Source organism: Nicotiana tabacum, chromosome 11, assembly GCF_000715075.1.
Source record: "Nicotiana tabacum cultivar K326 chromosome 11, ASM71507v2, whole genome shotgun sequence".
Lineage (NCBI taxonomy): Eukaryota > Viridiplantae > Streptophyta > Magnoliopsida > Solanales > Solanaceae > Nicotiana > Nicotiana tabacum.
In genome coordinates, this window is record NC_134090.1 from 40,401,004 (window position 1) to 40,417,930 (window position 16,927).

Here is a 16,927-nt window from a genome sequence, read left to right on the forward strand (position 1 = left end):
ATACTATATATATATAGGCCCTCTACTCTCTTGATCGGAAGAAGACAACACTTAACTGTGCTCTCTTGATTGGAAGAAGACAATACATAATTGAATATAAAATCCCGATAAGGGAGAATATGATAACTTATGAGACTAGGATACGGACTTCTCTTTATGTTTCATTATCAAACGCATGTAGTTACGAGATCATGCCAAAATGAAGAAAATTTTTAGCCTTAACATACCTTTGCAATCTTTTCTCCAATCGTCGACCAAGCTCAATATGATCTTACGTCTACGATGAGTAAACCAAGTTTGTCGTCATCATATAAGCATCGTAACTCTTATATTTCAAAACCAATATTCTACAAGAAAACGGACACCACCTCTCCTCTTTTTACTACATACCATAAGTTACTAAATGTCACCAAACGGCCCAAACACCAACCAGTAGCTATATGGAACACAACCAGCACAATAAGACGTCAAGCGACAAGCTCGGTTCATTTCTAATAATACTATATTTTGAACCCTTTTCCTCTTATTTATATTAAAAAAAATGGTGATAATAACAACACAAAGGTTATTCCATAAATTTTCCAGCCATAAAATGCAACAAGAACACCTCCCAAACAGTCTAACAATCAACAACATTATTAACAAGCCTTTCGATCGATATCTCACAAGTTCTAGCTTCAACGACTTAGCTGTAATTAGAATAAACTCAATACATGCAGAGTAAGAGGTTAGTAACTTTTAAACGATAGAAAAACTCCTATTTGAGCTTACTTCATCATGAAATATCCTTCCAACGTAGCCACAAGAAAAAGGAAGCGAAACTAGCAATCAATTTGGGTTTTTCGGCACTAGAATCACTTTGGAAGACTTGAAAGCACCTAGGGTTGATATGAAAATCTTGGGAGAGTATTTTGGAGAACTTAAACCACTTTAAATAACCCCCCACATGAGCTGGAACCACACCAAAGTCAGCAACCACAAGAAGAACAAGAAACTCACTAGCGCTACGGGATTCCCGACACTTGATTAGTGTTGTTTGCCCTCGGTTTCGGTTTTGGATCATGAGAGAAATTTGAGAGAAAGTTTTTAGGTATCTAGGGTCTGAAGAGAGTGAAAAATAACGAGATAAAATTGGATATATATATACACACACACACACATACATACATACACACACACACACACACACATATATATATATATATATATATATATATATATATATATATATATGTGTGTGTGTGTGTGTGTGTGTGTGTGTATGTGTGTGTGTGTGTATAGATATTCTCAACCACCTAAGTGGGTCCCATAGAGAGATGTTTGTGTAGTCTCGCGAAAAATACGAATATCTCTCTACTCCAATATAGTATAGATAAACGGTTTAATGCGGTTGAAACTAGACTCATAGATCTTCAATTTGATATGTGTATCATCCCGTAATTCCAATTGTATTGGGAGAAAAATGCAGTTACATTGGACCTAATGTTTCAGCACATTTATTAATATAACTTGTGATGACCTTTGCCAACTTTTGTTCCACTACTCGCTTGACTTCAAAAGGTAATACACGACTATCATACGAATAAAATAACTCATAAAATAACCTCATTATCATGTTAAGCACCCTAGTCTCATCCCAAAAGTATATGTTATAACATTTTCAACTTGTCGACTTCCGACGAAATTTATTTTCTTCAATTTGTTTAGCTTCTAAGCCTTCCAACCTTCTTGGTACTTGTTATTCATGATCTTAGTATTTGTAATATCCAAGATAACATGATTGAATCACTTTATGTACCTTCAAAGATGATCTCATTTATGAGTTCCATCAATTGACTTATAACATACTCTTACGTACGAAAACATAGTGTGTAATATTCGTCATCGAATGTTGAATGGTGCACTTATCAGTCTCATAACCTATCCTTTTATGAATAATTTAATAATGTCCTTACCATCTAGGCAACTATTCTTTGAATAAATCCAAAGTCTAGGGCATTCCCCCCTTTAGGCCTCTTTCTCACACCATGATTTGTAGTCAGAATTCTTCCAATCTCGTAGTTGTTGCTACCTTTTGTCATACAGCTTGTACGACTATGTCCTTTTATGTGTGCCTATGCGACTCTTCTCTCCTTTTTTCTCCAACTTTTAGCCCATCTCTAGGCCTCATTTAGTGAATATATACAGAACTATGACAAGTTGTCCTTCTGAGCATCTATAGGTGTACTGAAAGTTCTTCATTTGGTACTTTGTCGAACTTACGACTATTGCTATATTTTGTTTCATAGCCTCGGTTATATATGCTTATGGATTTACTACTTCTAGGTAGGTCATACTATACCCTAACTCTTACTTTGATTTATTATTACCGAGGTATGCTACAGAACTCCAGGTTTCTCTCTCACTGCTTATCTTATATGTATAAATATAAGTCCTTTAATGCTTCCTTATTACTGTTCATCTAAAGAATGACATCCTAATCTCCTCTCATATTTTAGAAATTTTACACATCTATTGTCGATTCACCTTAATGTTGATCTGTGATCTACCACTGATAACTTGAAATCTATACGTAGTACATTGTCACTAGGGCTCACGTCTCATTGGGGAACATCTGAAGTGATTTTCTTGATCCACCTAGGGATGATACTATACTTCAATAACTGTATTTCATAGCAACCCAACGTGATTCATCTTATGGGGGGTATTTTAATCTCGTGCTATCCATGAAATCCCTTTTTTTTAAATCATTACTCAATCAAAGGTCTAAACGTCAATGCCATCCTCTTATCTATTATAATTACACCCCCATGGAAGCATTCCGTCTCTTATAAATGCTCCTAGTCTTAGACACCTTTGAGTTTATTCAGGTTATACCGAGCTTTCTATAACTTACGGAAACCATCAACTCTCTTATTTTAATGGGCTAAATCCCGAGGACTTATCTATTCTCGTCACCTTCTCACTTACCTTTTCTTATCCTTACTCTTGTCTATCTAAAACCTTGTCGCTCTACCATACTTTAGCTTGCTACCTACACATATCTATTTATACTACTCGCAACCTTTCTTTAACTTACTAACACCATAGATTTCCTTATGTTATTCTGGAACCTCAAGTGAGACATCACATTGTCTCTAACTCTTCTTTACTCAATTAACTAGATCTCTCGGTACCTGGAAACCATAGGCTGGAAGATATTCCACTGATGACACCACTATCATTTGTGGATACTGAATCACGGCGCTTCTAGCCCTTTATCTGAAGTCTGGACAATTCACAACCTTCTGCACTTTAGTATCTCGTACCTTCTTTAGCTTTAGCTTTATTACCTTTAAATCTTGCATTATATCTTTTATTGCTTTCATAACCTCCCTTCCACACAGGTGGAATTCATATCAATACCTTAAAGCTCTATTGTAATATATACATCTCTGGTGCATACACAATCTGGCGAGAGCTTCATACTAACTTCTTATGAGGTTGTACTCTTCTAACTGGCTTTATCATAGAGTTGTTATAAAATATGGTTGTTGTACTATCTCTCTTGTACCTCTGCTATCAATGGTGATTATGCAATGTTCTGAGTCATGATTTGTATAATAATCTGGGTCTAATAATCGGACTCCTGATTTACTTATCTATTGTAACTCTCGAGCTTCTTGTTCTCTCTCAGCCTTTGTGTAGGCTTAATCTGTCTTCAAATCTGCGGCTCGGGTTATTAGTTATTACTTTAACCTTTCGTGGACGCTATGGAACATCCATGTTATAATCTTCTAAAAATTCAAACCTTTGTATGTGACATGGACTCAATTCTTTCTTTTAACTTATACCGAAGTCTCCTGTAACTGTAAGAATGTCAATATATATGTTGCATAGATAATACTCTAAAATCTTAAGTGCGGCCATAACGTAACTAACTCTGGGTCATAGATCGATTAATTCCTTTTATGCCTTCCCAACTGTCTTTAAACGTAAGCAATTACTTTTCCTGATCGTTATGCCACTTGTTGCATGAATACTTGGCTTATCTTAGTGCCCACACATACATGAATTTCATGTAACTCATATGATCTCGAGTATTACTTTGGATTTTATTTCCCGTTCCTTAGTCACGATAGGTGCCACTTTCTTATGGAGTGCATATAATATTGTAGTGAGACCGTTGTTACAAGATCATCCCTTCTTTTGGTCATTATGCTTATGTTGAAGCCTTCTTCCTTATTTCCTCAGCTAGTCTTTCGTTGTAGCACTTAGGGAAGACCATCTGACTCCTGTAAGATGCGAGCTTATTACATCGTATACCCTAAGGAATTTTTGATGTTCTTACTCGCCCATAATTATCGTTAGTTACTTACCTCCACGCCCTTGTGCTCGTAGGATTACTTCAGAACTGAAATTTTGACTATCTCCCTAGTGGCACACTCTTTTATTTTCGTAATACTTATACGGTACCTTTAGCTATCCCAACTTCTATCTGAATATTTCTTAAGGATTACAATGTCATATCTGTGAGACTGAATTTCCTGTGTTGGGTTTCACTACGTTTATCTTGCATGATCTGTTGAATTATTTGAGACCTCTTGTCCAGCCATAACTAGGCTCTTCCTGAATTAACTACTAACTACTCGTCAGTTCATGCTCATATTTATATTCTGCGTAACCTCTCTTGGGTTATGTCTTTTGTCTTAACTTACCTTTCGCATTGGCTCGTAATGTATCAAGTGTCCATTCACACTTATTTATCAATAACATCCTGGCCAAGAACCCTTACTTTCTCTCCCTGGCATCGTGTTTGCATAATGTTTTAGAGTCGTAACATATCTGTAGGATTTGAATAAATGCAATCTCATTCCTTTCGCCTTTTTACCGCATTCTTCCTTTACTATTCTATCATTACCTGAACCACTTGACTCCGACTTAATACCATATCACACCATCTTCCCCCTTAGGGGAGTACTAATATTTAATGCTATAAAGATTTACCTATAAATATTTTACCTCTTCATCTTCGGCATATTTTCACGTCTTCTCTGACTCTTACTCGCCTTGGCGTAACCCTTCTCTGCAAGGAATAACTAAATTTCTTACGTGTGAGGGTGACGCCTAGTGTAACTGGCACACTTAGTTTCTTAAGCTTAACTCTGCTCATAGTGCTTGCTTTAGGGAAACGTCTTCCATAATGAACTTTAAAGATTACTCTTGTGTTGTCCATTCTATTATTGCCAGAAACACAATCTCTGAAATTCTCACGATGTCGACTATTATCAAATCCTCTTGTCCCTAACTTTTATCTTGTTTACTAGCCCATACTGATTTTTATTACTCCGGGGGTCTAACTTAGCCTTCTAGTAATCATGTTGGAGTCACCAACTCATTTCTCAAAATAAGGATATGACTTTATGGAATGTACTCTTTTATAGTCTCAAGGCATGTCACCTCTTGTCTTTTCCTTTACTTGACTATAGACTATGCCATCCCATCATATTATGATTTACCATTATTACCCTTTTATCACATCTTACTCGTAATGTTTCATTTACTCTCTTCTTATTCTCCTGCTAGTATCTCTGCCTATTACATTATTCTTGAAATGTCAACAAAATATTCTTTCGCCTTTAGCTCCCCTTTCTCCATCCGCGGCTCTTTGGGTCACCTAAAATTTTCTCTTTACTAGGGGATGGAGCCATACTAAGATAAATATTTTCAGTAATTGTGCCTATCTTCTGAATTTTCTGAACATTCTAGTATTCTAACTGTACTATTCTAGAGTGCACCATCTGGGTGCCTCACAAGGAGAACTATTACCACGTTTGTAATATCCTTCGGAAATGTCTGCTAACGCTAATAACCCATCCACCATTTTGGGTTACTCTAACCCCAACTGGATCCTGATATCTCATCCTTCTCTTAAATTATATTTGTTAGGTCCGTAGGGCATTACTGAGATGGTTGTGGCCAATTTTACATACCTCTGTTACTATCAAAGGTAACTCAAAATTCTTATATTTCTATGCCTGAATTTTAAATACAGATAATCCTCATTAACTAGGTACCTCATACCCTTTTTCACCTTGCTTCTTTTACTTGTTAATACTTATACTTTTACCTTCTAATACTCTCATGGTCTGCTATTCGTGGGGTGTGTTAAATATAGGGTCTTAAGGGAAAAAAAGTGCACATCTGGTATGCATGATCTAATAGGGCCTCAATCTGGGCCACGTTGTCAAGAACTCTCCCTCTACTAATGCCCTTACTTTCTGTTGTATTAGCCCTCTAGCTAGTCGTAATTTTTTTTAATTGCAAGCATCTCTATATCATTAGCAAACATAAGTCCTGACTCAGACTCTTATGACATCAGCTTTATAGCACGATTTGGATTTGGAAGAAGGGCAACAGACTCCGAAATGCCTGGTAGCTTCCTGTTTATATAATGTGGTGCATAACACATCTATAAACAAGGCTCTACTAGACACAGCTTGTAAACTCCCTAGGATAGAACTACTCTAATACCAAGTTTGTCACACCCCAAACCTGGGGAGGCGAGACTGGCATCTGGTGCCTCACTTGACCGAGCATACCAACCTAAGACTCAAGGACTTTGAACATACAATGTGATAGTTTTGCCATAGGGCCACATTACAAGACAATTTATGAAATAAAATATAAAACTAAAATGAGAATAGCTCCAACTGAACATGTACACAGGGCTGGCAAGGCCACAATACTGATATACAAAATACACAAGACTCGTCTACAAGCCTCAAGAGATAACTGAACTGCATCATGGTCGGGACAGGGCCTCGAACTACCCATTAAACCTGTATATATAAAATGGACTCCAAGGTCTAGACCTAGTAACTCCAAGGAAGTGGAGCTTAACCAAGCTGATGTTTGACTCTGTCTACTGAGAAGGTCTATCCAGCTGTCTATCAGGACCTGCAGGCATGAAATGTAGCATCCCTAGCAAAAGAGACGTCACTATGAAATAATGTACCGAGTATGTAAGGCAACAGAATAACTGAAAGCTGAACTGAATTGATAATATAATAACTGGGAGTCAAAGATAATCTGAATATAGGCTTACCTATTGATACTGACTCAACTCCCTCAGTAGAGTAAGTAATATAATTGTCTAGCCCTATAAGGCTCGGTATGTGTAACTGCTCTGTCGTAGTAGGCTCGCTCATAGGCGCTCGGCCATACTAGGCTTTGTGTCTCGGCCATTCTGGGCTTGCTCAGAGGCGCTCGACCACAATAGGCTCGGTATATAACTTATCATCTCTCTCTATATATATATATATATACACACACACACACACACACCCCTCTCCCCTCTACTCTCTTGACTGGAAAAAGACAATAGTTAACTGAATATAAATTCCCGATAGGGGATAATATGATAACTTATGGGACTAGGATAATCCATATAAATTCAGGAGTACGAACTTCTCTTTATATATCATTATCAAATGCATGTAGTTACGAGATCGTGCCAAAATGAAGGAAAGTTTTAGCCTAAACATACCTTTGCAATCTTCTCTCCAATCGTCGAACAAGCTCAATATGATCTTCTTACATCTACAATGAGGAAACTGACTTCGTCGTCATCATATAAGCATTGTAACTCTCATATTTTGAAACCAATATTCTACAAGAAAAACGGATAGCACCTCCCCTCTTTTAACTACCATAAGTTACTAAAAGTCACCAAACAACAACCAGTAGCTATATGGAATACAACCAGCAAAATAACACGTCGAGCGACAAGCTCAGTTCATGTCTAATAATACTATATTTTGAACCCTTTCCCTCTTATTTATATTCAGAAAAATATTGATAATAACAACACAATATACCCAGGTTATTCCATAAATTTTCCAGCCATAAAATGCTGCAAGAACACCTCCCAAATAGTCCAACAATCAACAACATTACTAACAAGCCTTTCGATCGATATTTCACAAGTTCTAGCTTCAACGACTTAGCCGTAACTAGGATAAACTCAATACATGTAGAGTAAGAGGTTAGTAACTTTTAAACGATAGAAAAAATCAAATTTGAGCTTACTTCATCATAAAATAGCCTTCCAACGCAGCCACAAGAAAAAGGAAGCGAAACTAGTAATCAATTCGGGTTTCTCGACACTAGAATCACTTTGGAAGACTTGAAATCACCTAGGGTTGATATAAAAATCTTGGGAGAGTATTTTAGATAACTTAAACCACTTTAAATACCCATGAGCTGGAATCACAACAAAGTCAGCAACCACAAGAAGAAAGAAACTCACTAGCGCCACGGGATTCCTGACACTTGATTTATGTTATTTGTCCTTGGTTTGGGTCTTGGATCATCAGAGAACTTTGGGAGAAAGTTTTTTGGTGTCTAGGGTCTGAAGAGAGTGAAAATAACGAATTAAAACGGGCTTTAGGCATCACATATATATTAAGATATTCTCAACCGCCTAAGTGGATTTCATAGGGAGCTGCTTACGCAGTCTCGCGAAAACGCGAATATCTCTCTACTTTGATGTCGTATCGATAAACGGTTTAATGTGTTGGAAACAATACTCGTAGATCTTCAATTTGATATGTGGATCATCCCATAATTTCAATTGTATTGGGAGAAAAATGCAGTTATATTTGACCTAATATTTAAGCACATTTATTAATGTAACTTGTGATGACCTTTGCCAACTTTTGTTCCACAACTCACTTGACTTAAAAACTTAATACATGGATATTATACGACTAAAATAACTTATAACATAACCTCATTATCATATTAAGCACCCTAGTCCCACCCCGAAAGTACATATTATAACATTCTCAACTTGTCGACTTCCGACGAAATTTATTTTCTTCAATTCGTTTAGCTTCTAAGCCTTCCAATCCTCTTGGTACTTGTTATTCATGATCCTACTATTTGTAATCTCCAAGATAACATGATTGACTCACTTTATGTGCCTTCAAAGATGATCTTATTTACATTAGTTTATATCAATTGACTTACGACGTATTCTTATGTAAAAAAACATGGTGTGTAACATATTTATAGTCTAGTAACCTCAAAAGATCTATTTTTAGCAAATCATAGGACTCGTGGCAAAATCAAACCATTTGAACAAATCAAATACATAACATTTTATACTTTTATAAATGCATAAATTTTAATAAAACTTGTAACATTTGCCTCAAATATTATTTTGCCAATAAGCTTTTAAAATAAGATTTTTGTAAAATAATATGACACTTTATGTGCAACATAACTTTTAGTATATAGTGATATTCTTACCTGCTTGTCCCTATAAACACAGACGCACATTTAAGAAAAATCTCACTTATTAACTAAAATCATGAATCCCTCAAAAAGAGTGAGCTTTAACTTGCCTCGCTTTTGTTCCATTTTCCTTCTTTCAAAGTCAACATTCTTAACATGTCCAACGCATGCTCCAATTCGACACAATGCGATCAACTACATAATACAATATGTATTCATCAATATCAACTCACAAATGCATTATTCATACAATTCGAGTATTTTATACTTAGGCTCAAGGCCAATGAAAATCTCAAAAATTCTCGTTAACGTGGTGGCTCGACTTTATCTTTCCAATTCGTAGTGTGTAATACCTTATTGAGACTATTAAAACTACTACATAGCTCAATTTTCATCTCCAAGTCACTATTCATTATTCCTACCTACTACTCAATCTCATTCACAAGTCCCACTTCTAGGGTTCATCTAATATCTCAATTAAATCATAATTTCTGTTGCAACACAATATACGGAGATTGAATAGTGAGATTACCTCTTGAAGTTCAAACTTGAAAATCTCTTCTGTTAAGAATTCTTGGGATTTTATTGATTTCTAGACAAATCTCCATTATAGTCGCACCCTGACTCCTTGACCATGTTTGGAGCTCAAAAATCCCGTCTCTTAACACTAAACTTGAAGTCACCGGCAAGTCCTCCAGGTCAACGTATGTTGAATGCATTATTATTCTTCGATGAAAAGGTCATAGCTGTGTACAAAAGTTCAAATGACAAACAGTTTGAACCGTTAAAAACTATTGTCCAAACCTGACTTGAAGATCTTTAATTTGATATATGAATCACATCGTGACTCTTTGTACTCGTTTGAAGCTAGGCCATGTGCGCACTAATTTAAAACGTTAACCCTTCGTATAGTTTCCAACTGAACTTGGCTTTAGGGCTCTCCCTAGACCTTAAATCACTTCTAATATGCCGCGCACACTTCATATCATACATCGAACTCCTTAATGAGCCTTTAAATATTTCAAAATTTTCCAAGACGCAACAATAATAAGAAAATAATTAATAGTCATATAAAATAGAAAGGAGGAAGTACTATGTTTATCCTTTCAACAGTATTAACTTCCACAAAAGCGAGAAAATTAACTACAATACTTCTGATCTGATTTTCCAATACGATGAGACGGTGAATTAGACTGCTTGATCTAAAATTTTCAATAACTTTGCGAAGATTACAGCCTGCTTTTCTTGTTTCAAGAACATCCTGAATCAACTAGTAGTATATAATTATCTATTTGTTATATATACAGTAGGAAAGATAATGTAGCTCACCAGAGCTTTGTACAAAGGAAAGAACATACATAGGAGCTGAATGGGAGCATCTAAAAAACCATTTCAGTTCCATCTCTTGGAGTTCTTTGATTTCTTTGACTTCTGTTTTGCTGCTTGGAATGCCAGCATTTTCTGTTTTTTCCGAGCTTCCCTTTCCGCCTGCCAGTCAAGACAACATAAAAGTTAATTTCAGAGCATAAATGGCAGCCCGGTGCATTGAGCTCCTGTTATGCGCGGGGTCCTGGGAAGGGCCGGACCACAAGGGTCTATTGTACGCAGCTTTACCCTGCATTTTTGCAAGAGGCTGTTTCCACGGCTCAAACCCGTGACCTCCTGGTCACATGGCGGCAACTTTACCAGTTACGCCAAGGCTAATTTCAGAGCATGCTACCGGCAGAACATTAAAGGGAATTAAGCTCTCCGGATGTGTATGAATCCGTGCTATTGTGTTGTGTGATCTAAGACAGGGCAAATGTTACCTTTGACATCTTGGATTTCGCTTTAGCTTTTGGAGACTTGTCCTCAATCTCTGCCTCGCGTTCAAGCTCTCTTTCCCTTGCTTCAAGGTTTTTCTCCAAATAATACTGTACACAACACGTAAATGTTCATTGACTCGAAGAAAGAGAATCAGAAACCACATGAAAGTAATAAAATTTTAATATTACTGCTAATTACTAGTGACTTTTTTTTCACGATCAGACCGAATAACACATTTCCACCAAAGTAAATGTTTAAGCAAAGATAATCATTCCGTTTCAAAAATCAATATTTGGTGTTGCAACTCAAGGAGACACAATTTGAAAGCAAACAATTTCGTGTGTTGCATGTGACTATTTTACTGATGTATTAATCAATATTTTGAAAACATTCAATCACAACCTTAATAGCCATAAGATGCCGGGCCAGAGAGTGACTTAGAAACTTACATCGTAATCTCCTTCATAATCATGTAAAGTGCCATCTTTTACTTCCAACACTCTGTTAACAATCTGTTTTATGAAGTACCGATCGTGCGAAACAGTTATCACGGTGCCTTTATACTCCGTAATAGCCTCCTACAGACAGATTAGAAAGAAAAATTGCACATCAATAAGTTTCATGCAAGAATACATCTATGTATAAGGTAACATGAAATATGTAGGGACTGATGAGAAGAGAAGTGTACCTCAAGCATCTCTTTTGTCGGTATATCCAAATGATTGGTAGGCTCATCCAGTACAAGCAAAGTCGAAGGGGTCACCATGAACTTACAGAAGGCTAGACGTGCCTAAACAAACAAGGTTGACGCATAAGTTCAAAACAAGAACAAGAGAATTACCCCAGACAGGCGCAAAAGTAGTAGTTAGCCTTAAGAAGAGGATAACTGAGTAAAATATCAAGAAATAAGGCCATCACAGTTAAGACAAAATTTATAGATCAATCTAGTACAAATAAATATTCGCCGACAACGAAAGTTAAAATTGGTACTGCTAGATGGTGAAATGTCACAATAAATACACACTCCTATCAGACACCTGGATAAATTATCAGTTAAGATTCTTGTTCGGAAGCCTCAAAAAATGAAAAGATGACTTTTCTTCCCCACATCAAGGCTGTTGGTCAAAAGTTAAAGATAATCTTGGAAGTAAAGACAGAAACACCACAATTGTACATTTCAAAAGTAAAGCTCACAAAACCAAAATGAGCTTGAAAGTTTGATCACATGCAGCAGTGCAGCCAATAGAAACCTATTAACGTGTCAAATCATACTAATGATTTACATTCACCAACAAGCCACCACCATATAGCATCATAAAAATACTAGAGCAAGATGGCTCATAGGTAAGAAAGGTAGTACTAGACATTTTTCATTAAGCTAAATTAGCAACAGCAGATATTGCCTCTATCGATGCCAAGTCCTGTTTGCAGCTAAAGCGGTTTTATAAAAATGTTTATATTTGCGAAAGGGTAATGATCATATGGCTTTGAATTTAAGAAGGGAGCACTAGACAAAGTAATTATTCCAGTCAAAGGATAAAGATCAAATAACCAAGAAAAAACACATAAACAAACAAAAGAGAAACACTATCTCTCTCCCTGTCACCACTACGCAGAGAAGATACAAAAAGCTGCTTATATCGTCTTACCTTCTCACCACCACTCAAAAAGGAAACCTTCCTATCAAGCATGTCAGCTTTAAAATTACAGCGTCCAAGGAGTCCTTTTATATCATCTAGTCTCCAGTCATCAGCAGCTTCTGCTACAGTTTCAAGAACAGTTTTTTCCAAATCGAGTGCCTCAGCCTTAATGAAAGAAAAATGAACACAGATTAACATCAACTTGGTCACATTATCACATGGACAACCGGGTAAAAACACCACCAAAGATCCAAAGAAGATTACAAAGGTGACACACCTGATTCTGCTCAAAGTAATTTGGTAGTACATTGTGCTCCCCAAGCACAACTTCACCTCGTGTTGGTTTCAGTGAACCCATAATCAGTTTAAGAAAAGTGCTCTTTCCACAACCATTAGGACCAATGATAGCAATTTTCTCTCCTCTCTCAATTGTCAAATTTGCATTCTTGAAAAGGACCTGCCAGTAAAAATGAAATGTAAGATAACAGCCAACCCAGTAATATCATCAACAGCCAACCCAATTAGATAACGCTAACTAATTGTCATCAACATGTCCCCAAAACAAGAAATAAATTAAAATCTCACTGTCAATGTTTTATGTTACCTTATCCTCATAGGCAAATTCCAGATTTTTAACATTTACAACTGTTCTTCCACTTCTTTCACGTTCAGGGAACCTAATCTTCATTTGTTTCCTAATGAATGGCTTATCAACTTGTTCCTGGTCCTGAAGTTTTTCCAGCTTCTGTTATCACCAAAAAACACAAGGATGACATCAGTAATCAAAGTCTGAAATAAAAGGTACAACATACCTTTAACAAGTATGCATAATACAGACACACACACACACAAAAGAGTGCATTCCTGTGGAAAGTAAACATATTGCAGTTACAGTTCAATAATGGAGACATCTTTAGTTACCTTTTCAGCAGTAGATGCACGACCTGAGTTTGCTCCGGCACTTAACCTACTTATCAAACCTCTCGTTTGCTCAATTTCCTTCTGTTGTTTTTCCCATGCAGCATTCTGTGTTTCAATCCATTCAGCCCTTGAAATAATAAAATCCGAGTAATTTCCTTCATATGTCCTAGATACACCCATATCGGTCTCCACAATTTTTGTACACAACTGGTCAAGGAAAGCTCGATCATGAGATATAATGACCATAGGAACTTCTTGCTTATTAAGATAACCCTCAAGCCACTCAATCGTATCAAGGTCAAGATGATTGGTCGGTTCATCCAGTAGTAACAAGTCTGGGTCCTGCAAAAATCAAATATGTTACTCCCCAAGCAAAAATAATAATTACACATAATGTTTGCCAAGTCTAAGACCCATCAACCAAAGATATATATCATGGGATAAGTGGACTAATATGTTGTTTGAAGCTATGTTGCTCAGATCCTCTAGAATTTTCGCAACACCCATGTCGGATCCTCAAAAAATGCATTACTTTTGGAGGATCCGACTTCGAGCAACATACTTCTGTCGGATCCTTCTTAGAAGGCAAATTACTTTAGCCTTATTAGACTCTTATGCCATTAAAAAAATAGAAATCTCTAGTACTTTTCACTTTATTTTTATTTGATATAATCTTGGCCTGAGATTAATTTAAATGGGGAACATGGTAAGTGAGGATTCTAGCCAGTCCCAACTTGTTTGAAATTGAAGCATAGTAGTCATGTTCGAAACTGGGAAGCAAATTACTCAACATCTAGACTTAGATCTTTTTGGCTGATAGAGGCTTAACAAGCTCTTTGACTTATTAATAGGACAACCATGTGCACTAAGCTCCCGCTATGCGCGGGATCCAGCAAAGAGCCGGATCACATCATGTCTTATGTATGCAGCCTTATCTTGCATTTCTGCAAGAGGTTGTTTCCGCTACTTGAACCCCTGACCTCCTGGTCACTTGGCAGCAACTTTTACGGTTGCACCGCGGCTCTCCTTCTCTTTGACTCATTAACACTTAACGCCAATATATTACCATAGTTGGTGTGTTGAGAGTAAAGCCAAAAATTAAAGCATTACACATCCAAGAAATACATGCACAAAACATAAAGTCAAGTATTATATCCACAGGAATTACAACAGTAATTAACCACACATGACACATTAAACAAAAAAATTCAGGAAAATATAATCCAACATCTCATACCTGCAGCAAGATCTTCCCTAAAGACATCCTCATTTGCCAGCCACTGCTAAATGATGCCACAAGCCTATCAGCATCCTCAGGAGCAAATCCTAACTCAGGCATCATTTTATTAATTTTCACATCCACAACATCCAAATCCACAGCTTGTGCTCTCCTTTGCAGCAAATCAAACTCATCCAAAAGCCTCCCCATCAACTCCAAATCATCAACAGATTTCTCAATTGCCTTCTGAACTTTCTCAAGTCTCTCAGCAACTTCCATTTCCTCTTTAAATGCACTCATAAACTCTTCTTTAACAGTTCTTGTTGACTCAACCTCAAATTCTTGGCTTAAAAATGAAATCTTCATATTATTTTTTGCCTTAATCACATTCCCTGAATCAGGTTCCTCTAAACCAGATATAATCCTCAATTGGGTTGTTTTTCCTGCACCATTTACACCTACTAAACCTACTTTTTCACCTTTTTTTACCTCCCAACTCACATCTTTCAATACAGTAACACCTTTATAACTTTTACTAACATTTTCTAGCCTAACCCCAGATGAAATACTTGAAGCCCCACTAGTATTTTGCCTGTTACTCCTCCTGTAATCAATTTCCTCATTTGAATTATTAGAAAATAATGACTCTATATCATCTTTTACCTCTGTTTCAGCAGTTTCAACAGCTACGGCTTGTAACTTTGATGAAATTCTAAGGTTTTTTCTTCTGGGGTTATTGAAAACAGTAGTACAAGTGCTGTTCTTCAGAGAAGTATTAGACGGTATTGAGAGGACACGTGGGCAAAGAAGATTGGCTCTGCCCGTGAGGAAAGTGGTAGCAAGGTCCATTCTTGAAAATTTTCTGGGTAAAATTTGGAGTTTGAAGAAGTTTAGGGTTCAATGAAGAATTGGATAAAGGGTATGATGAGGGTAGTAAAGTGGTTTTGAGGGTGAATGAGGTTTTCTCTTCTATAATTCTGTGAAGAAAATGGAAGAGAGAGACTCTATCTTCACTGTAGAAACCACTTTTCTCTTATCAGCCCATGAGGATGAAGAAGAAGAAGAAGAAGAATAAAAAGCTTTTGGAGAGAAATTTAAAGAAAAATAAACTTTTCTTTGTTCCCTTTTTTCCTTTTTTTTCCTTTTTTATTTTATGAAGTAATATTATCTCTTCATACTATTGTAAGATTAAAAAAATGGACTTATTAGCTTTGTCAATTGCCATTCAAGATGGTGAAAATTTCCATGTTGCCTGCCTCTGCGGATAATGGAAAATTTGATTGTGTGGAATTGCTGGTAAATCGAAGGAGAATCGTTGGCCGGTAAAGTTGTTGTCATGTGACCAAAAGGTTACGTGTGCGAGCCATGAAAATAATTATAGAAATGCAGGGTTTGACTGCGTAGGATAGATTTCTTGTGGTCCGCGTACATGGGGAGCTTAGTGTACCGGGCTACCTGTAGATTGTATGGAGATTATTCACTGAATAATTAAAAATATTGTTTGTTCATAAAATTTGATCAGTTTTATAAAATTTTGAAGAAAAAAAATTGTATCACAAAATTTTAATATATTTCAATCAAAATACATGTCCAAACACAATCTCAACTTCGAAAACTTATTTCTTAATACAACTTTAAAAAGTTTTTTTTTTCAAGTTTCAGCCAAATTTATATCCAAATGCTAGCTTAATTTTTTTTTGCTATTAGAATTGTGCTTAAATTTTTTAGATTTATCATTAAAGTGAATAATATTTTTGGTTCTAAAACAAAGTTTATTGACATTTTCCTTCAATACAAAGAGAAGCTTAAATGCTACATATAACTTTCATAACTAAGGAAAATTTGATAATATGGAAGGGGCACAAACGATTTTTTTTCTCCAAATTCCAATAATACATAAATGTTTGTGTGGTATTAAGGAGAAGAAATATAAAGATGTGGGAGGAGATAATTTGGAGGAAATCGTGTAGAAGGAAATTTGTGTTTGTGGTACATAGACACAGAGACTATTCTCCAACGCCAAAGTAAATGATTCCATCCTGTCATTTTGTGCCACGTGGAG

At 36.4% G+C, this 16,927-nt stretch overlaps 1 protein-coding gene and 1 long non-coding RNA gene across 2 annotated transcripts; both read right to left on the reverse strand.

Moving 5' to 3' along the window:
* Nucleotides 1-6,650: 6,650 nt before the first annotated feature.
* Nucleotides 6,651-10,025, reverse strand: LOC142166264 (uncharacterized). Its single transcript, XR_012696513.1, has 4 exons — nt 9,812-10,025; nt 9,390-9,474; nt 7,529-7,581; nt 6,651-6,963 (listed from the first exon to the last, which is right to left on the reverse strand). It is a non-coding gene; the product is annotated as an uncharacterized LOC142166264 (long non-coding RNA).
* A 442-nt stretch (nt 10,026-10,467) lies between these two features.
* LOC107814438 (ABC transporter F family member 5) lies at nt 10,468-16,125 on the reverse strand. Its single transcript, XM_016639852.2, has 9 exons — nt 14,884-16,125; nt 13,647-13,988; nt 13,330-13,470; nt 13,003-13,182; nt 12,735-12,890; nt 11,774-11,875; nt 11,535-11,663; nt 11,088-11,192; nt 10,468-10,767 (listed from the first exon to the last, which is right to left on the reverse strand). Exons 1-9 carry the CDS (start codon nt 15,712-15,714, stop codon nt 10,672-10,674), a joined length of 2,082 nt encoding a protein of 693 aa, XP_016495338.1. The 5' UTR covers nt 15,715-16,125; the 3' UTR covers nt 10,468-10,671.
* Between the last annotated feature and the right edge of the window lie 802 nt (nt 16,126-16,927).

Coding starts and splice junctions, on each gene's coding strand:
- LOC107814438 (XM_016639852.2), bottom strand. CDS start 15,714: ATGGACCTTGCTACCACTTTCCTCACGGGCAGAGCCAATCTTCTTTGC. Junction 13,471..13,646: donor GTGCATCTACTGCTGAAAAG/GTAACTAAAGAT, acceptor TGGTGATAACAG/AAGCTGGAAAAACTTCAGGA. Junction 11,876..12,734: donor TTTTGAGTGGTGGTGAGAAG/GTAAGACGATAT, acceptor TTGTTTGTTTAG/GCACGTCTAGCCTTCTGTAA.